Here is a 23,180-nt window from a genome sequence, read left to right as displayed (position 1 = left end):
ACTTGTGGTTAGTCGAAAAACAAGTAAGAGCGTGCTTAGTTCGGCCGAGCCGAATCTTGGGAACCCACCACCATGGATTCTGCCAAAAGTTCATACAAAGGATGATATGGACCGTACGTGACACGATTGTTGGAAGTCATAACAGAACACTACGTGCAAAGTGTCAGCTCAATCGGATAACCACTGCGAACTTTAGGGGATGTCAAATCGGAAGATCGATTTATATGGGAGCTATATCAGGTTATTGACAGATTCAGATCATACATGGCACAATTGTTGGAAGGTGCAACGAAACACTATGTGCAAATCGGTTAATACAATAATTGCAGTTTTTAGGAGTTCAAGAAGTCAAGTCAAAGAACCACTTTATATGGGAGCTTTATCCAAATCTGAATCGACATGACCCATTTGGAATCCCCAACGACCTACATCTATAAGAAGTATCTGAACAAAATTTCGTGCAGCTGGCTCCACGCTTTCGACCGCTATCGTGATTTTAACAGAGGGATGGACATGGCTAAATTGACTTAGAATGCCAGATTTGGGTCTTCCAGGAGCTCATGAAGTCAAAATCGTGCATTGGTTTATATGGGGACTATATCCAACTCTGAACCGATTTGACCCATTTGCAATCCCCAATGACCTACATTTATGAGAAGTATCATTGCAAAATTTAAGGCGGCCAGCTGCACGCGTTCGACCGCTAACGTGATTTCGACAGACGGACGAACATGACTAGATGGAGTCACAATGTCGAGACGATCCAGAATATATATTCTTCATGGGATCGCAGGTCAATATTGCGAGGAATTTCAAACGGAATGACTAGACTAGTATACCTCCATCCTATGGTGGTGGGTATTATGAAATAAATGAAATACAAATGAAATATAAATGAAATAAAACCCAAAACAATTGCGGCTTCCGTCGCACAGTGGGATAGATCGAAAAAAAAAAAATAGTAAACCAGCCAAACGGATAAGAGATTGGTTTGTATGGGAGCTATATCTGATGATTGACCAACTCATATGATATTTGGCACGTATTTGAGATTATAGGAGAAGTTGACACTTTTGTTAAAGGTCTTAGGAGGAATCATTTTGCAAAATTTCAGACAAATCGGATGAGAATTACGCCCTCTAGATGCTTAAGAAGTATAAACGGATGATCGGTTTATATTGGAGCTATATATAGGGGTTCGAACCTATTGGGACTATACTTAGCACGTATATTAGAGGTCATAGGAGGAGTCACTGTGCACATGTGCATTTCAGCTAATTCAGATAAGAATTGCGCTCCCTAGATGCACAAGAAGTACAATCGGGAGATCGGTTTATATGGGAGCTATATCAGGTTTTCTACTTATTCCAACCGTACTTAGCATATCTGTTGAATGTCATACAAAATTTCAGCCAAATCGGATAAGAACTGCTCCCTCTAGATGCTCGAGAAGTATAATCGGGAGATCTGTTTATATGGGAGCTATATAGGGTTTTGAAACAATTGCGACTATGCTTAGCACATATGTCAGAGGTTATAGGTGGAGTCACTGTGCACAATTTTAGCCAAATCAGATAAGAATTACGCCCCAAAATGCTCAAGATGCTATCAGATCAATATTTCGATATGTTACATGACGAAATTAGTATAACCCCCTTCCTTCCAACATTTTTTTAGTTTTTTTTTTTTTTTTTGTTTCTATCCCACTGTGCATCGGTTTAAGAAATAAAATCGGGAGATTGATTTATATGGGAGCTATATCAAGTTATAGACAGATTTAAGATTTGTTGGAAGTCGTAACAGAACACTGTATGCGAAATTTCAGCCCAAACAGATAACAATTGATTGAAGTCGCCCGACTTCAAGGGGCTCAACAAGTAAAACCGGGAAATCAGCACTGGGCAGTTTATATGGAAGCTATATGAGGCTATAAATCGGTTTGGACCATACTCGGCACGGCTGTTGAGAGTTGTAACAGAACGCAACGTGCGAATTTTGAGCCAAATCGGGCAACAGCTTCAGCTTCCAGTATATATTGGAACTACATCAGGGGCTGTAAGGTTTATGAGGAAGCCGCGAACGGTTTAAATGTTAATACAACACTGATTTAATTTATTTAAAATTTCCTTACATTCTACATTTACAAATGTTACTAGACTACACATAGGCTATGGCAGCCATAAAATAGTCCTGTTCGAATAAATTTCGAACAATACCAGTTCGGTAATAAGGCTAGTACCAAACGGTATTGTTTTTGAAACATACGGTGTTGCTTTACTTTCATTACTGTGGCGTAGGGTTAGTGAATTAGTTTGTAATGCCCAGAAGGAAGAGAGTTAGACGCATTGATAAGAATACCGACCGACTCAGAATCACTTCTTGATTCGATTTAGCTATGTCTGTCTGCCCTTCTGCCGATGATAATTTATGTAGAAACTACAGGTCGAAGTTTTCATCCGATCGTCTTCAAATTTGGCGAACGCATTTTCTTGGGCCTAAAGACGATGCCTATTGAAACGGGAAAATATCGCTTCAGATTTGGATATAGCTGCCATATATATGTAAGTCCGATTTAAACTAAAGTTGCAATTATATTGTCATTTGTAAACCGATTCTCACAAAATAGTGCACGAGAGATTCTCTTATACGTCTCGACATTATTGGCGAATTTCATAGAAATTGGTTCAGATTTAGATACAGCTTCCATATACATGTTCGTCCGATTTGAACTGGTATTGCAATAATTTGGTCATTTGTTAACCGATTCATACGAAAATTGACACAGTATTGAATTTAAGAGAAATCGGTTCAGATTTAGATATAGCTTCCATATATACTTCGTCCGATTTTGAATAATGCTCAATAATTTGTTAATTTGTTAACCTTTCTAATCTTCACAAAATTTGGCACGAAGGTTTCTCTAATAACTCTTCTGAAAACTGATGAATTTCATAGAAGTTGTTCAGTTTTAGATATAGCTCCCATATATATGCATCTCCCGATGTTCGCTTTTATAAATCGATCTTCTCACAACGATTTATTCTATGGCTCCCACGATATGTATGGATTTTGATGGGAATTCTATATATCAAATTTAAGCAAAGTTTAAATTCGACAAATTAGCCTTCATATCCAATGTAGTAAAGGGTATCCAAAGTTCGGCAAGGCCGAACTTAGCACTTTCATACTTGTTTGTACATGACTTATTTAACTTAAGATGGAAGTTTTTTAAAATATTTGACTACCCATTCAATGTTGGTAGATGCATGGTACGTTCCAGGAAAATTTGCTCTCTTTCTGTTCGCAAACCTGAATTTATTGATAGGTAGTTTTTAGTTGTTGGTTCTATTTGTGCGAATAAAAGTAGCAAGTCAATAACATGACTGTAGTTTCCAATACCAGGAATAGGTCCTTTCATATGAACAAGTAAGTTTTGTGGTTTTCATTATAGTGTTCAATGAAAACGTTTAAAGAAATTGCCTTTCCATGAACTCAATTGTCTATGAGTTTTAAAACTAAATAATTAAATTGTGACTAAGTTATCTGTATACCCATCACCATAGGATGGGAGTATACTAAGCACGTCATTTCGTTTGTAATACCTGGAAATATTGAGCTAAGACCCCGTAAAGTATATATATATTCTTAATTGTCTGAATATTCTGAATTCATATAGCCATGTCCGTCCGTCCGTCTGTCGAAATAACGATAGCGGTCGAACGCGTAAAGCTAGCCGTTTGAAATTTTGCACAGTATTGATGTAGGGCATTGGGGATTGCAATTGGGCCATATCAGTTAAGATTTGGATATAGCTCCCATATAAACCGATCTCACGATTTGATTTCTTGAGCCCCTGGAAGCCGCAATTCTTTTCTGATTTGGCTGAAATTTTGCACGTGGTGTTCCAATATGACTTCCAACAACTCTGCCTAGAACGGTCCGAATCGGTCTATAACCTGATATAGCTTCCATATAAGCCGGTCTCCGATTTGACTTCTTGGGCCCTTACAAGCCGAAATTTTTGTCCGATTTGGCTAAAATTTTGCATGTACTTTTCTGTTGTGACTTCTAACAAGTATGCTTAGCACGGTCTAAATCGGTCTATAACCTGATATAGCTTCTATATAAACCGGTCTTCTAATTTGACTTTTTGAGCTCTTGGAAGCCGCAATTTTGTTCCGATTTGGCTGAAATTTCGCATGTGGTGCTTTTAACAGCTGTGCCCAGTATGGTCGAAATCGGTGTATAACATGATATAGCTCCCATATAAAAAGATCTCCCGATTTGACTTCTTGAGCCCCTGGACGCCGCAATTTTTGTCCGATTTGGCTGAAATTTTGCATGTGGTGCTCCATTTTTCCAATAACTGTGCCAAGTATAGTCCGAATCGGTCTGTAACCTGCTATAGATCCTATATAAACCAATTTCCAATTTGACTTATTGAGTCCTCCTAAGTCGCAATTTTTGTCCGATTTGGCTGAAATTTTGCATGCGGTGTTCTGTTGCGACATCCAACAACTGCGCCAAATACGGTCCAAATCAATCAATAACTAATATAGCTCCCATGTAAACCGGTCTCTCGATCACCCTTGTTCGATTCGGCCAGGCCGAACATAGCACGTTTTTACTTATTATACCCACCACCCTAGGATAGGGGGAATATTCATTTAGTCATTCCGTTTGCAACACATCGAAATAACAATTTCCGACCCTACAAAGTATATATATTTCGGATCGTCGTAAAATTCTAAGACGATTTAAGGATGTCCGTGTGTCTGTCCGTCCGTCTGTTGTAAACACTCTACAGCCTTCAAAAATTGAGATATTGAGCTAAAATTTGCCCCAAACACGTATTTTTGGTGCACGCTAGTTAAGTTCTTGAACGGGCCAAATCGGACCATATTTAGACATAGTTGCTATATAGACCGGTCTTCCGATAAAGTGTCTTAAAACCATAAAAGCTTTATTTATTACCCGATTTCGCTTAAATTTGAAACAGTGGCTATTTTAAGCCCCCCGACATCTGATCTAAATATGGATTAGATCGGTCTATATTTAGATATAGCTGCCATATAGACCGATCTCTCGATAAAGGGTCTGAAGGCCATAAAAGCTTTATTTATTACCCGATTTCGCTGAAATTTGCAAGAGTGGGTTATTTTAAGCCCCCGATATCGGACCTAAATATGGATAAGATCAGTCTTTATTCCGACCGATCTCCCGATAAAGGATCTGAAGGCCACCAAAACTTTATTTATTATCCAATTTCGCTGAAATTTGGAACGGTGGGTAGTTTTATGCCACCCAACATTCGACCCAAAAATGGTTCTGATCGGTCTATATTTAGATATAGCCGCCATATAGACTGATCTCCCGATAAAGGGTCTGAACCCCATAAAAGCTTTATTTATTACCCGATTTCGCTGAAATTTGTAAGAGTGGCTTATTTTAAGCCTCCCGGCATCTGACCTGATTATGGTGCAGATGGGACTGTATTTAGATATAGCTGCCATATAGACCGATCTCCCGATAAAGGATCTGAAGGCCACAAAAACTTTATTTATTATCCCATTTCGCTGAAATTTGAAACAGTGAGTTGTTCTGATATCCGACCTTAATATGGTTTAGATCGGTATATATTTGGATATAGCTGCCAAAAAGACAATATTTTGTTCTACAAAATTGACTAATGACTCATATATATTGCACTACTTAATGTCCGTGCCGAATTTGGGTGCTTAAGTTATCCAATTTTATCCGATTGTGACGACAGTGGGTTTACATATATATCCGAGGTGGTGGATATCGGTCGGGCCGAACTTAATGCCTTTTTATTTTACTTCACATGTCCCCGAAACACGGGAAAAAAATTTTTTGCACCAAACAATATTTGCAGCCTACACATTAAATTTACTAGAAAATGGCTATTTTAAAATCGTCTTTGCCCAAAATTTGCATTTTGGGGATTTTTGTAAAAAAAAAAAAATTTGCCACAATTGCAACACAACTGAAAAATTCAAAAAGAATTATTATCTGTGGGGACTTTTGAGCACTATCCACCAAAAAAAATTTTAAATCGAACCACAATTGAGATTTGTTAGGTCGAAAAATTTTACGAAATGACAAGTAGACCAGTATATGGGCCCTGCCAAGAGGCACACAGAAAAAAATAACTCGTAGAAAAACCCAACTACCAAATTTGTATGTGAAACTTTAAATTCTCAACGAATTTTAGCATGAATCGAAGACATTCTTTGTTGAAGTACGTAAGTAAGTCTCCACAAGAGACTTGACAGAGAACATTATCGAAATTTTGTTGACATTCAACAAATTCTTTAGTTGAGGTATGGCATACAATTGTATGCCATTCATGACTTGCAAACACAGTTTCGAATCATTAAACTTATTTTAGAAAATTCGGCATAAAAAAATAAGAATTTCAGAAATATTTTTTGAGTGGTTTTTACCTTTTTTTCAATTTAATTTATTGATACATTCATTACTGTGCAGCAGTACTTATTGATTTATTTCATCATAAAGGAGATGATTAAAATTTGTTTTTAAGGGTAATAGAAGAGAGTGACTGAGGAAAACCCGAGAGCAGTAGTAAAACGAACAAGACACAGCAGCGCGAGCTGAATAAAGAAGACAAAAACATCACCACGCGAAGCAAAGCAGATGCGTTGGCTGGTTAGATGGTTTTTTGCCCCGCTTATGGATATATTGTTGTTGTTGTTATATGTTGGCTTGCAAAGAGTGCCTTTCAACAACAAATTTGTGCTTTGGGTCGCTGAGATTCAAAATAAATTGTTGCAGGAATATTAACAAATTTCGTAGTTTTTTTTCGGCCAAAGTTGTTGTTTTTTCAAAATTATTAGTATCTGTGTATGTCAAGTTATAAACTCACTTGGATCATACTTGGCATGGCTCTTGGAAATCGGATAACAACTTCGGCCTCCAGGTGCCCAAGATATCAAATAGGGAGATAGGTTTATAGCTGTATCAAGATTTGGATTTGGACCCTATTTGGCATGGTACTTCGAAATCGTAAGAAAACAGTCCGTATCAAATTTCAGCCAAATTAGATAATAATTACGGCTTCTAGTGGAAGTCAGGCCGAAGGCCCACTTTATATGGGAGCTTTATCATAATCTGATGCGATATGGTCCATTTGCAATCCCAAACGACCTACAACATTCCCGGCACGCGATAGCTGTTTGCTGGAACTTAGAGGTCCGATATGTGTGGTGTTCATTGCCGTCACGAGAAGCTTAGCTGCGAGCTACCGGGCGAGTTCACAGGTTGCAGATAGTGGAATGCTCCATACGGAGTAGCTGCAACGGCAGTCGCGGACAATCAGCTGGCACCGGCTCTTGCACAAATTCTATGTGCCTATGATACTCGATATGACAAGGCGAGTTATTGGCGCCTTTAAATAACCAATGGCCGCTCTGTTCCCGTGGCAATCGGTCCTTTGGACCGGAACGAGCTTGCTCACCCACAGGAGCTTGACGAGGATCACCACCACCACATAAAAATGTGGTTACAACAACAACAACAACTTACATCAATAAGAAACATCTGTGCAATAGAGTCTGGCTGCACGCGTTCAAACAACTATCGCGATTTCCACAGATGGACGGACGACGGACATGGCATTTTTTACTAAATTTGTTGCGGATGCTAAGCATATTGTTAGACGCAAAAACTTTTTTTGCATGGGTTTAGAGGACATGAAAAAAACAAGTAAAAATCTGCTAAGTACGGCCGTGCCGAGCTTTGGTTACCCACCACCATAGATATATTAATCATAATCATTTATTATAACTTCACTACCATATCCATAGTTATAAAGGTCGATTTTTTTAAGGGCTATAGGAAAGTTTGAAAAAAAATCTGAAAAATGCATGAAATCTTTATTTGAATCGATAGTACGGTCCATATAATTTAATGTTTGAAGATTATTTCGTGCAAATGTTGACCGGGACTGCACCTTAAACGGTTCAACCGCATAGTCCAATTTTGGCATACCCATTCCAACAAAATTTTGGGCCGGTATCTCACGTAGCGGGCTTGTCTCTATAGACATCAGCTTTAACATAGCCCCACAAAAAATAGTCTAAAGGCGTTAAATCGCAAGATCTAGGCGGATGGTCAATTGGCCCCGAACGTGAAATAAAATGTTCACCGAACTCGCCTCTCAATAAGTCTATTGTTACGATTGCTGTGTGGCATGTGGCACTGTTTCATTGAAACCACATGTCAAGCTCTTGCATTTGGGCAAAACAAAAGTTGGGTATCATCTCACGATAGCGCTTACCATTCACAGTTACGATACGATCCGCAGTACGGTCCAATGATGCCACCAGTCCATAAACCGCACCAAACTGTGACTTTTTCTGCATACATTGGTAGCTCTTGCAATGCTTCTGGTTGATCTTCACTGCAAAATCGACAATTCTGCTTATTTACCTGTCCATTGAGCCAAAAATGAGCTTCATCGTAAAATGGAAGAAGCACACAAAGAATTCTCTTAACAGAGCACGCATTTTGATAATAAACCGATCTTCCGATTTATTCGATAATTTGCAAGTGTTATTCGTTCGTAAGACGATTCGTGGTTAAATGATAGACCAAACTGAAAATGTTTGACAGTGAAAGAAAACACGAAACGTGTGTGAGCTGTTTAAACCAGTGTTGCCAAAAATATATTAGCGAAAAAATCACCCCTTATCATCAGGTCTCGAGAATTCATATACAAGTAACAGTTTCAGCGAAATCAGCCAATAAATCCGTTTTTTATGGGATTACGACCCTATATTGCAACATCGGTATACATGGCAGCTATATCTATATATAGTCTATGTTGGATCATATTTCTGATCATTTCGGGATCGGTAGGCTTAAAACAACTCACTATTTTAAATTTCAACAAAATCGGGTAATACAAAAAGCTTTTATGGGCTTCATATCCTTAACTGGCAAATCGGTCTATACGGAAGCTATATACCTAAATATAGTCCGATCTGAACCATATGGGATTCCGATATCGGCAGGCTTAAAACAACTCGCTGTTTCAAATTTCAACTGAATCGGATAATAAATGCGCTTTTATGGGCTTCAGACCCTTAACCGGCAGATCGGTCTAAATAGCAACTATATTTAAATATAGTCCGATCTGAACCATATTTAGGTTGGATGTCGGGAGGCTTAAAATACCTCACTAATTCAAATTTCAGCGGAACCGGGTAATAATTGCAAATCGGTCTATATGGCATGGTCACTGTTTGAAAAAACATTGAAATCGGGAAATAAATTTAGCTTTTATGAGCTTCAGACCCTTTATCGGCAGATCGGTGTATATATCGGCTATATCTAAATATAGTCCGATCTGAACCGTATTAAGGCATTTATATTTGAATGGCAAAAACTAGATTTTGTACGAAATTAGGGACAACAAGAAAAAGAGTGCTAAGTTCGGCCGGGCCGAATATTGGGAACCCGCCACCATGGATTCTTTTAAAATATGGGAGCTATATCTGGTTATAGACCGATTCGCACCTCATTTGGCACAGTTGTTGGAAGTCTTAACAGAACACTACCTGCAATATTTCACCCAAACCCGACAAAAAAATTAAGGCTTGTAAGGGCTCTGATCATCATTATATTAGTTTCAGCCTTGGAGAAAATACCGCAGAAGTGGTCCCTCGGCTAAACAGAGGAAAGGGGGATTGGGATATATTTCGGCACCAATTCTGCACGTCTATCCCTTCTAGACTAGAAAAGAGAGTGGAAAAGAGAGGATATAGACATAGTGGTGAAGCGGATCACGAAGTCCCTGAATGTCTGGCATGTGTCAGCAGGGGCAAACAGCGAACGCCATGAAGGACCCCAGAAGGGGTTGGTCTAAGGGCCACCATACGATTGGGAAATCTATAGGACTGAGACAAAAAAATATAATCCTGGTTAGAATTCTGCAGCTCCGTGGAGGATACATCTGAGGCTTCTAGGGTAAGGGAGATTCTGTCCTCGAGACCAATACGGTGGGATATATTCAGCAGTCAGAGAATGTATGGACAAAGTTTGGACAAGAAATTGAACTTCAAATCCAACATTTTGGAAAGGGCAAGAAATGCAACTCTTGCCCTATACACCTGCAGGAGAGCCATGGGCAAAAAATTGGGGGTTTAGACCGCGTGTTATGCATTGGGTATATACTTCGGTTGTCAGACCTAAAATGCTATATGGTGTTGTGGTCTGGTGGACGACGCTTCAAAAGTCCACCAACTGCTCAATACTTAACCGAATCCAAAGGATGGCTTGTTTGTGCATCACAGCCCCACTGAGGACGACACCATCTGATGCACTGAATTTAATGCTACATCTTATGCCTCCGGACATTGTGGCTACCCAAACTGCAGCGACCACTGTCGTGAGGTTAAGGGAGCTTTCTCATTGTTATCCTTGATACAATATCCTATGTTGCAGCCAGTGTGGATTACACCCTACTTGAGCGCTTTTTGATAAAATTTACTGTACCACCATTCGGGATAGAACCGATTGGAACTACGATATCCCCTGTAACAGAAGTTACATAGACTTCTATATGGATGGTTCCAAACCAAACGACCAAATGAGCTTTGGGGTGTACTCTAAAGATCTAGAACTGGTCATATCGAAAAGGTAACCCGGCCACTGCAGTGTGTATCAAGCGGATATCCTTACAATTAAGGAAGTGGCATAAATATCTTGTCAGACAACTAGGCAGCCTTTACATCTCCGGAGAACGTATTTCTGAAAATAAAAACCGCCCTCGACTGTCGCAGATCTCTCAACGAGATGGCTGAACAGTTCAAAATTTAACTGTTCTGGGTGCCAAGCCACAGAGATATCCCAGAGAATTGTAAAACGGACGAGCTTGTGAGACTAGGAACTACCCTACACATTCCAGGGAAACTGGTATCTGTGAGTATGCCTCTTGCGACAAATAAGCTAAGTTTTGAGGATCAGGCCCGAAGGACTACGAATGATATATGGTCACAAAGAGGGGGCTGTGCCCATTCCAAAACTATGTGGCCTAATCAAGACTTGAAGAGGTCTACCGCTTTGCTGTCACTGGCAAGAACAGACGTTTCAGTCATTGTGTCTGTCATGACAGGTCACTGGTTCAACGGTTGAAACTAGAAGGCATCTGCCTTCTTCTGTTCATGTGGTATCGCAATGGACGAAAACGTCGAAGTGAGTCTGATGTCAGACTGCGACTTAAAGTCAAGTCAAATCGGAAGATCGGTTTATATGGGAGCTATATCTGGTTATAGACCGATTTGGACGCTTCATGCAAAATTTCAGCCAAATCGGACACAAATTGCGGCTTTCAGGGCCTAAGGCGTCAAATCGGAAGATCGGCTTATATGGGAACTACAATATATCTTAAGTAAACAGTACAGTAAAATTTTAAGCGGCTAGCTTAACGCGTTCGATCGTGTTACAAAGGGAATGACTAGTTAAGTATACCCCCATCCTATAGTGTTGGGTATAAAAATGGAGGGTATGCGTTTCTATATTTGAAGAAAAAATGTTCTCGTTTATAATATGGTCCGGTCTAGCGGTGCGTTAAATAAAATAATTTATCCTAAGCTTTCCTGAAGAACAAAGTTTTTACTGGAAAAAAATTCTATTCTTAATATTTTTATACATACATGAGTTATGTAACTAAGGAGGGATGTTTTCTAAAATATTTGACTACCTATTCACCGTTGACAGGTTCATAATATTTATTTATTTATTTATGGATTTATTGTCTACACAACAAGATACTAATCTTATAATTAGAGTGTAGTTTTATTCTTATATAATACATCCGACTAAAGAAGGTTACAATAAATAAAAAGTGGAACAAAACAGTGTTTAGAAATAAAAAGTGTTAAAAAAACAGCCGTGTGTGATTGGGAATTTAACAAAAACCACAAATAGAAAAAAATTACAAAAACGAAATAATTAAAAAAAAAAATTAAGCAAAATTTTAAGAAATTAAATATGAGAAAAATGTAATAAGCCGTTTTTTTCAATTTAATAGTGTTGCTGATACATTGAATATCGTGTGGTAGATTATTCGAAAGACGTATATTGCTAATATAAAATTGTCGTTCAGTCATAAGACTCCGTCTTCTAAAAGGTATTAACTTTGGAACTAGGAATGTTTGGCCAGAAGAATTCGAATATTTTTGGGTGTAAAAGAGTGTGTGATCCATAAAGCGCGAAGCTTTGCATAAGTCTGCCCGGCTGCAATGTTAGCATGATCGGACCAGCTCAAAGAACTGTTAAAAACCACGCCTAAATTCTTCGCACTAGATACAATATCAATCCTCTGACCATTAACGTAAATATCCGGTTGTCGCATGTTGAAATTCTTGTTTTTGTGAACAACCAAACATTTAGACTTACTTGGATTTAACAACAAACCATTTGCAGTTGCCCAGTCATAAACGCGATGTAGGTCCGCATTAAGTTTACTTATGCAGTCGTCTACATTGTCCACAAAACCGCTTTGAAAAATCTGCACGTCATCAGCATACATCATAATCTGACCGTGTGCTAGTTGACGAGGCAAGTCGTTCGCATATAATGAAAAAAGAAGTGGACCTATAATCGAACCTAGGGGAACCCCCTTAGGTACGAACAAGGGGTTAGATAATATATTCCCTGCGCATACAGACTGCCGTCTATCGCTCAGATACGACATAATCAGACTCGTTGATGTGAAGTTAAAAAAATTCTGCACAAATTCAGGTGATCAACCGTGTCGAAAGCTTTGGAGTGATCCAAAAGAACCAGAAAGCCAATTTTTTTCTCATCTATGTCATTTCTCATCGATTCAGCCATTTCAACCAATGCAGTAATGCAACTATGATCAGAACGGAAGCTGGACTGTCATTCTGACAAGAGGGACTCTTGGTGAAAATATACCGACTTCTGTCTATGAAGAATTTTCTCGAAAACCTTAGAGAGATAGCATAGAATTGATATCGGCCGATAATCAACGTTGGATTTGGGAATGGGGATAATCTTTGCATGCTTCTAAGTAATAGAATATACACTGGAGCTCAAAATTGAATAAAACAGGTACGTAAAGTACGGTAGGAGAGATCGAAGTAATATTCGTGCAAATCTCGGATCAACTCCGTCCAAGCCAATTGCATTTGACTTAACACGGACAAACCTCTTATAAACTTCCTCATGGCTAACACATTTAAACTCAAAAGGACTACGGGCATCAAAAACCAAAGCCGGTCCATCATCATCACTGTAAAATTGCATGTCCGTTTGTATATCGGGTATGCTTTCGAAGGTCCTGTTGAGTTCATCTAGATCCCCATGGTATCGAGTGTTTGACTTGGGTTACCCACTCCGATGTCATGTATCTCCTTCCACTTACTCTTCGAGCCCACTGCGCAATCATATCTTGAAGAATAATTCTCCATTTTAGCTGCATTAATAAAACTGTTAACTTTCTTCCTGGCTTCAAGGAATTCTTCGTTCAGCTCTGGAGACTTGAAACGCTTCCATCTAATGTAAGCCAAGTCCCTTTGCCCGATAAGCGCCTTGATTCTTGAATTGAACCATGGCTTTTTTTTCGCCGAAGCCTTTTTAATCCGTATTGGAATTGGTGCATTATAGAGACGTAAAATGTTATCCGTCATGAAAGCAGTCTGCTGATCGACAGTTAAAAGTGTAAATATGTCATCCCAGTTCACCTGGTAGACCATACCAACTAAATGCTCATAATTCAAATTACCGTAGTCACGATAAGATATATCCTAATCTTCCTCCCGCAAATCAAAATCGTAGGCGAGATAAATACCGTAGTCACGATAAGATATATCCTCCTCTTCCTCCCGCAAATCAAAATCGTAGGCGAGATCATGCTTAGAGAAACATGGAATCTGATCTTACAATGATATCTTCAAAGAATTATTGACAAAGACCAAATCTAAGAGTGTATTGACGGTTGACCTGAAATGTGTGGGGTTTGTATTATTGGTGACGAATAGGCCAAGTGTCAACATAGCATCAGTCCGAGTTGAATCTATAAGTATGTTTGAGTTAAAGTCCCCAGTGATTATAACATCAGTACAACTCAGTGTTACGGACTTCAGTACAACCTGAAGCCCATGTATGTCAATCGTATTATTCGGACGGTAGATACAACCAACTAAAACTTTTTCACGATTTGAAAATAGTTCGACAAACACGCATTCTATCTGGTCCCCAAATTCAGACTTTAAACGAATTTTCCCTTCAGTTTCTTCTGATATAAATGGCAACACCACCTCCGCGACTTCCCCTGTCAGATCTGAACACAGTATATCCATTTAAGTTGACGAGACTGTCAGATATGGAAGGACTAAGCCATTTTTCCGAGAGGCATATAATATCAATACTTGATCCTTCAAAAATATATTTAAATTCATCAATCTTCCTTACCAGACTTGGAGAATTTATGTGGCATATCTTTAAACCATTTCTTTGCCTAGCCAATATTCGAACCAAGTTTTTTGTTCCGTCTTTGGAATTTGTATTAACATTACCAAATTGCATCATTTAACAATTTTAAACAATTTAGGCATATGGCATCAGTAGCGCAATTACGTATAGAATTTCCTTTCTGGATGGCAAGATTCAATTTAAAACGGCTATAAGTGTTTAAAAAAGCAATTAAGTGATACAAAGTAAAAAGCTTATCAAAAAATATGATTAAAAATGCTCTTATATGGTTATGTGGTAGAAGAATATATAATATGTTCCAGGAAAATTTGCTCTCTTTCTGTTCGCAAACCTGAATTTATTTTAGTTTTTGCTTCGTTTTGTTCAAATAAAAATAGCTAGTCAATAGCATGACTGTAGTTTCCAATACCAGGAAAAAATCCTTTCATATGAACGAGTAAGTTTAGTGGTTTTCATTATAGTGTTCAATTTAAAATAATTGAAAACGTTTAAAGAAATTGATTTTCCATGAACTCAATTGTCCATTTGTTTTAAAACTAAATAATTAAATTGTGACCAAGCTATTTCTATACCCATCACAATAAGATGGGAGTATACTAAGCAAGTCATTTCGTTTGTAAAACCCGGAAATACTGAGCCAAGACCCCATAAATTTTATATATTCATGATCGTCTGGACATTCTGAATTCATATAGCCATGTCCGTCTGTCCGTCTGTCGAAAAAACGGTAGCGGTCGAACGCGTAACGTTAGTCGTTTGACATTTTGCACAGATCCTCAATGTTGAAGTAGGTCATTGGGGTTAGTAAAAGGGTCTTATAGGTTTAGATTTAGATATAGCTCCCGATCTCCCCGATTTGATTTACTGAGCCCCTGAGAGCTACAATTTTGTCCGATGTGGCTGAAATTTTGCTCGTAGTGTTCTGTTATGATTTCCAACAACCGTGCCAAGTACGGTCCGAATCGGTCTATAACCTGATATAGCTTCCATATAAAGCGGTCTCCCGATTTGACCAATTCGCATGCACCACAATGATTTTGCATGTGGTGTTCTGTTAAGACTTCCAAGAACTGTGCCTAGTACGGTCTAAATCGGAATATAATCTGATATAGCTCCCATATAACCCGGTCTTCTAATTTTACTTCTTGAGCCCCTTGAAGCCGCAATTTTTTGAAAGCCAATTTGGCTGAAATTTTGCATGTGGTGCTCTGTTACGACTTTTAACAACTGTGTCGAGTATGGTCGATATCGGTCTATAACCTGACATAGCTCCCATTAAAACCGATCTCCCGATTTGACTTCTTGAGCCCTTACAAGCTGCAAGTTTTGTCCAATGTGGCTAAAATTTCGCACGTGGTGTTCTGTTAAGACTTCCAACAACTGTGCCTAGTACGGTCCAAATCGGTCTATAACCTGCTTTAGCTCCCCTATAAACCTGTCTTCTAATTTGACTTCTTGAACCGCAATTTTTGTCCGATTTGGCTGAAATTTTGTATGTAATGTTTTATTATGACTTCCAACAACTGTGCCTAGTACGGTCCAAATCGGTCTATAACCTGATATGGCTCCCATATAAATCGACCTCCCGATTTGACTGCTCAGAACCTTACAAGCCGCAGTTTTTGTCCAATTTTGGCTAAAGTTTTGCATGTAGTTTTCGGTTGTGACTTCCAACAACTGTGCCAAATACGGCTGAAATCGGTCTATAACCTGGTATAGCTCTCATATGAACCGGTCTCTCGCTCATCCTTGTTCGGTTTCTAGAAGCTTTAATTTTTGCTGGTTTGACAGAAGTTTGGTATGTAGGATAAAATTATGCCCTTCAACTAAATTTATTTGGTATACATTTTAAGCAGAAAACATGGAGATGGGTTCTCAATATTCGGCCCGGCCGAACTTAGCACTCTTTTACTTGTTTTTTTTTTTAATATTTGTTTGAATTTAATTGAGTGCATATCGGAATTGACTATCATTCCAAGAATGAAATAATTCGTAGAAAACATACAAGCAAAAACGTGCTTAGCTCGGTCGGTCTGAATCTTGGGAACCCAGCTTCATGACAGACAGACATGGAGGGACATGGCTAAATCGACTTAAAATGGCAAGACAATCAAAAATATAAATACTATGTTGGGGTCTCAGATCAATATTTTCATGTGGTACAAACGGAATGACGAAATTTGAAGGTTATAAAAATCTACCTTATGACTTCTAGAATCTGTTTCTGTTTTGTCCTCTTCATCATGCCATAACATTAACCCATTTGTGTGCATTTTATATTTTGTTTTCCATAGAAAAAGTCACCATATTCCATTGATGCATGACATTACGGTGACAACACCTGCAACAGCAGCATCAACATGTGCCGTCGCTGTAAATACAACAGCTGCCACAAAAACAACAATTATAAGTGATTCATTGAATTTGTCTGGCAATGAGCAGGGGGCTTGCAGTTCAACAGCAATTACCACATATCGGTTGACTAGTACACCAGCAACAACATCATCAATAAAAAGGCAGAAATCAAATCATTGTGGTGCAACAAGTGTGAACGGAGGACACGAACACAGTGACCTTCATGTTGGACACCAACATGCTCATCGGCATCGCAACACAATACTGAAGCAACATCATCACCACAGCCACACATCATACCATCAACATCACCACAACCACAGCAGCCAGCAACAGCATCATCAACATTCTTATTCGCATCCTCACCACCCTGGCCATCATCAGTCAACGAGAAGCACTTCTGGTTGCAGAGCAAATCCAATAAATGGCATTTGCACGGATAATTCTAGGAAATCGGGTAAGTCCTTGCCCCAGCTTTCGATGATTGCGGTTATTGTGGTAGAAGCTTTAAGAATTTCATAATGCGACCGCAAACTTCACCATTATACCCATTTTGAATGCATCGATAAACGTCTTGATACGAAAATAGATTGAACTGCACCACGTTGCCATGTTTATTGTATTTTGCTGGCCATTTCAGACGCAAGAAAGTTAATTGGGTTTCATTCATTGAAGTACTAATTTATAATACAGCACTTGGTATTTATAAATAATTAAATTAAATCAATCAAAGAGGCAGTAAGAAAGATTTGAGAAACGATTCATAACTGCTGAAAGGAATTCTACTAACAGGTTGGAAGGGCCGTTATTGCCGCTTAGAAAATAAGTACTTTTCTAATACCCATATTTGTAGTAGAATCAATTAAATAGAGAGCAGAGCCACTGAAAAACACCAATATTGTCTCCCTAATGAACACTTACTTTATTTTACTTAAGTTGGCTATGATAGAACATTTTTTCCACTAGACGAACCTAGAATAGAGTTCCAAGCGCCTCGATCTTCTGCGCTCATTTTCTAATCTCTGACACCCAGCTTCAAGGTGTCTCCCACCACTTGATCTTTCCATCGGTCTTTTGGTCGTCTCGGTTTGCGTATACCACTGTGCTTGCCTTCGAAAGACTTTTTTGCTGGAGCTTCTTCATGCTATCGTCGTCATACAGCTTGTGGCTCATACGTCGCCTATATTCTCCATTAACGCATACTGTTTACGAAGAATCTTTCTCTCAAATACTCCAAGCTCTGCCTCATCTGCTTTCCCAAGTACCCATATAACAAGACGGGTAGTTTCAGTGTCTTTGTAGTGTGATCTTCGTCTGTCGAGAGGTGGGCTTGTTTCTAAACTGCAGTATTATTCTTCGCTGTATCTCAAAACTGGTGTCATTCGTTCCGGTTACGACGGTGCCTAAGTAGATTAAGTTACTATCTCGAAGTTGTGGTTCTCAGCTTTCTCAATTTTCTTTATCTGCTCGGTTGTACAAGGAGATTCGGGAATACATCCATTTCGTCTTATCTCCATTTACTGCCAGACCCATTTTCACTGACTCTCTTTCGATTCTTTAAAAGGCTGCAGTTACTACTTCCGGTGACCGACCTATGATGTTCTTTTGTGCCATATCTATTCACATCGGAATCTCGTATAATCTTATCCAGCAGGATATTAAAGAGATCACACGATAGGCTGTCTCCTTGTCTGAAACCTCGTTTGGTATTAAATGGTTTGGAGAGATTTTTTCCTATTCTTACTGAGGAACATGTACAGCTAGTGTCATCCAGCCGAGTCTTATTAATTTTGCAGAGATACCAAAACTCAGACATGGCTTGAAATACCTTTGAATGTAAAGGGACATCGAAAGCGGCTTTGTAGTCACCAAAGAGATGGTAGGAGTGGATTTGTCCTTCTCGGGTCTTTTCCAGGATTTGGCGCAGTGTAAATATCTGGTCTAGGGTGGATTTACCAGATCTAAAACCGCATTGTTAGGGCCTAATTATCTCATTGACTTTACGTTTTAATCTTTCAAACAGTATGCTCGAGAATATCTTGTTTGCGATGGGGAGGAGACTTATGGCTCTGTAGTTGGCGCATTCCGTCCTGTCTCCTTTCTTGTGTACGGGACATCGTATGCTGAGGTTCTAATCATAGGGTATGCGTTCTTCGAGCCAGATTGCGCACACAAGCTGATACATACGCCTTATCAGCGTATCGCTTCCGGTCTTGAATAGTTCAGCGGATAACCCGTCGGCTACTGCTGTATTGTTGTTCTTCAGTCGGGTCACTGCTACTTGGACCTCATTCTGATTAGGAGGTAAACATTCTATACCATCATCAGGGATTGATTCTACTGTATCCTCTTCGTCGCCAGCGTCGGACACTAGCAGTTGGGTAAATGTTCTTTCCATATTCTCAGCATGCTATCTGTGTCAATTAGCAGATTTCCTTCTTTGTCTCTGCAGGAGGATGTGCCTACACCAAAGCCATCGATTTGATGTTTAATTCTTTGGTAGAATTTCCGGACTTCATTCTGACTCCTGTACATCTCAGTTCGCTCACACTCACATATTTCCATTTCCTTTTATTTTCTGCGGAATAGAGGTATTCTCCCGATACCTCTACTTTATCTAGCGCGTTGCTACTGATTGCAGGGTTGCTCTATATGCCGCATTCTTGGCTTCAGTAGCATCTCGACACTCTTGGTCGAACCATGGGCTTCTTGGAGGAGGCTTCTCGTACCCAAGTTAGGATTTCGCGGCATTTTCCCTGGAGTGGGCAATGGTTTGCCACTGCCCAATTATATCATCGGAACAAGGAGTGCTTTCATCAAGCAGTTGGGTCAGTCGAGTGGGGTATGCCGCTGCCATTTGTTGTGTCTGCAGCTTTTCAATGTCCAGCTGCCATTCAGTGTCAGATCGTATTTTCCTCGCCATGTTCAAACGGGTGCGAACCTTTGCTGCAACAAGGTGATGATCCGAATCTATATTGGCTCCACGGATCGATCGTATATCTAACACGCTGGATGAATGTCTTCCATCTATCAAAACTTGATTAATTTGGTTCCTCGTATTTTGATCGGGTGGCAGCCATGTGGCTTTGTGAATATTTTTATGTTGAAATCTGGTGCTATTAACTACTATGTTTTTTGACGTATCGAAATCTAACAGCCTCAACCCATTACTGGGCGTTTTCTCGTGGAGGCTAAACTTTTCGACTGTTGGGCCAAAAATGTCTCCCTCCCTATCTTCGCATTAAAATCTCCCACAACGATTTAAATATCATGGGCGGGGCAGCGGTCATATACTCTCTCTAGGCGCTCGCAGAAAATATCCTTGGTCTGCTCATCTTTGTCTTCTGTCGGAGCATGGGCACAAATAAGGCTGATGTTGAAGAATTTGGCTTTTATGCGGATTGTGACTAGCCTCTCATCCACTGGAGAAAAGGTGTTTCAGTCTCCTACTAACCACAAATCCACAGCCAAACACATGCCTCGTGTTATGGCAGATATAGTAGAGTTCGTCACCGTTTGATTAGAGGATAGGAGCAGGTAATAACATCGCGGCATAGTCGAGGCGACGATGAGAAACCTGTAAGCCGACGAAAGGAAACCTGAGACGGCACTTGAGGTCTAATGCTAGGCACAGTGGCCAGCGGAAAATCCTCGAATTTACGGAACACTGGTATTTCCATCTTGAAGTTCATGCAACACAGTTGGATCAAAGCTGGAAGGACTAAATGGGATAGGGGTCTATATTGAGAACTCTGGGTTTGAGATCTGTTTTCAACAGAGTGGCCATTATACGGTCGCACAGCCACAGATCCGTGCGATCACGGAATGCGTGAGGTGATGTGGTCTTGACGCGAAGACGTTGAGTGTGAACATCTTTACTGAGAGAAAACTGGCCATCAGGGCAATAACAGCCAACAGGGAAAGGTCACGAAGAGTCTTAGAGTGTAGGAAGGAGAACAAGTAAAAAAGGCGTTAAATTCGGCCCAGTCGAACTTTGGATACCCACCCTTTCGGGTATATATGTAAACCACCTTTCGTCAAAATCCGGTAAAAAATGCATACTTTATGCCCCATAGAAGCTATACCGCAATATGTTCCGATTTGGACCAAATACTAATAGGTACAAGTCATTGTTCAATTGTGTATAACAATATGATTTTAGTGGCTAAAATTTTTAGATAGACATAGATGTCGAAAGGCCTAACATAAGCCACTGTGTCAAATTTCAGTGAAATCGGATTATAAATGCGCCTTTAATACGGCCAAGACCTAAAAACGAGTTATCTGTCTATATGGCAGCTATATCCAAATCTGAACCGATTTGGCCAAGTTGCAGAAAAATTTCGAAGAACCTAACACAACTCACTGTCCCAAATTTCGGCAAAATCGGACAATATAGCCAGAAAACCATACATCGAGAGATCGGTCTGTATGGCAGCTATATCTAAATCTGGACCGATCTGAGACAAATTGAAGAAGAACGTCGAAAGGCCTAACACAACTCACTGTCCCAAATTTCAGAGACATCGGACAATATGTGCTCCTTTTATGGGCCCAAAACCTTAAATCGAGAGATCGGTCTATATGGCAGCTATATGCAAATCTTGTTCGATCTAGGCCTCATTACAGAAATATGTCGAGGGGCTTAAATTAACCCACTGTCCCAAATTTCGGCGCCATCGGACAATAAATGAGCCTTTTATGCGCCCAAAACCTTAAATCGAGAGATCGGTCTATATGGTAGCTATATGCAAATCTGGACCGATTTGAGCCAAAGGATGTCGAAGGGCCTAACACAACTCACTGTCCCTAAGACCCTAAATCGGCGGATCGGTCTATATGGGGGCTATATCAAGATATAGTCCGACATAGCCCATCTTTGAACTTAACCTGCTTATAGACAAAAAAAAAAGAATCTGTGCAGAATTTCAGCTCAATATCTTTATTTTTAAAGACTATAGCGTGATTTCAACAGACAGACGGGAGGACATTGCTAGATCATGTTAGATTTTAACCCTGATTAAGAATATATATACTTTGTAGGGTCGGAAATGGACGCCTATTTTCGCGACTAACAGACACCTGTACTTAAGTGGGGACACAGTTCCAGACATGAACCAACTTAGAGGCGTGGTATGGAAAACAAATATGGATAGTAGAACTGAATTTCTGACTTAGAATTTCTGTTTCGAGGTTACTTTTTAGTGTTTAGAGCGCACAACAAGACGTTTATTGGCTTAAGCATGGGACGCATTAATATCCGCAACCTATTTTAACCGATGTGTTGCATACGAAATGACGAAATGAATATACCACCATCCTTTGGTGCTGGTACGAGTATAAAGAAAATCCAAGTAAAAGAGCGTTTAGTTCGACCGGGCAGAAACTTATATACTCTCCACCATGAATCTCATGTGACAAGTTCTTTGAATGACTTTTTCAAATATATATGAGCTATATCAAGTTATTGACTGATATGAAACGTACTTGTCATGGTTGTTAGAAGTCATAGATAAATGCCATCTTAAAAATTTCAGGCAAATCGAGTAGTAATTCGACCTCTAGAGGCTCAGGAAGTCATAGTGGTAGATCGGTTTATATGGCAGCTATATCATATCAGGCTATGGACTGATTTAGACCATACTTTGCACAATTGTTGGAAGTCATACCAAAATGACACTTGCCAAATTTCAACCAAATCGGATAAGAATAGATCCTCAAGAAGTCAAATCGGGAGACCGGTTTATATTACAGCTATATCAGGTTATGAATCGATTTGAACCATTTATGGCACAGTTATTGGAAGTCACACCAAAACACCACGTACAAAAAAAATGAAATTTTCAATCAAATCGGGCGGTAACTGCGCTTTCTAGAAATGTAAGAAATCAAATCTAAAGATCGGTTTTTATGACATCTATATCAGGCTAAAAACCGATTCATACTTGGTACAGTTGTTGAAAGCCATAACAAAACGCAAAGTCCAAAATGTCAGCCAAATCGGATAATAATTGCGCCCTCTAGCAGCTCAAGAAGTCAAATCGGGAGATCGGTTTATATGGCAGCTGTAGTATCAAAACACGGGCCGATGTGGCTAATTTACAATCCTAACCGACCTACACTATAAGGAAGTATTTGTGCAAAATTTCAAGCGCCTAGCTTTACCAATAACATATGTACTTTATGAGTTCTTAAACGAATATTTCGAGGAGTTACAAACGGAATGATGAAATTAGTAAACCCTCATCCTTGGAGGCCACCGTAGCGCAGAGCTTAGCATGTCCCATTCTAATGCTGGCAACATTTGTGAGGAACTATGC

At 39.5% G+C, this 23,180-nt stretch overlaps 2 protein-coding genes across 6 annotated transcripts in view; one reads left to right on the top strand and one right to left on the bottom strand.

The window, feature by feature from the left end:
• LOC106084960 (protein furry) overlaps nucleotides 1-23,180 on the bottom strand; it is a 470,149-nt gene that overhangs the window by 179,803 nt on the left and 267,166 nt on the right. The window lies entirely within an intron of this gene.
• Nucleotides 1-23,180, top strand: part of LOC106084961 (uncharacterized) — a 170,869-nt gene that overhangs the window by 93,938 nt on the left and 53,751 nt on the right. The window contains exon 4 of the mRNA XM_013248951.2: nucleotides 16,800-17,317. Within this exon, the coding sequence (XP_013104405.1) occupies nucleotides 16,800-17,317 (518 nt within the window). The remainder of the gene's footprint in view (nucleotides 1-16,799; nucleotides 17,318-23,180) is intronic.

Source organism: Stomoxys calcitrans, chromosome 1 (genome assembly GCF_963082655.1).
Source record: "Stomoxys calcitrans chromosome 1, idStoCalc2.1, whole genome shotgun sequence".
Classification (NCBI taxonomy): Eukaryota; Metazoa; Arthropoda; class Insecta; order Diptera; family Muscidae; genus Stomoxys; species Stomoxys calcitrans.
This window is presented reverse-complemented; position numbering and strand designations above follow the sequence as displayed.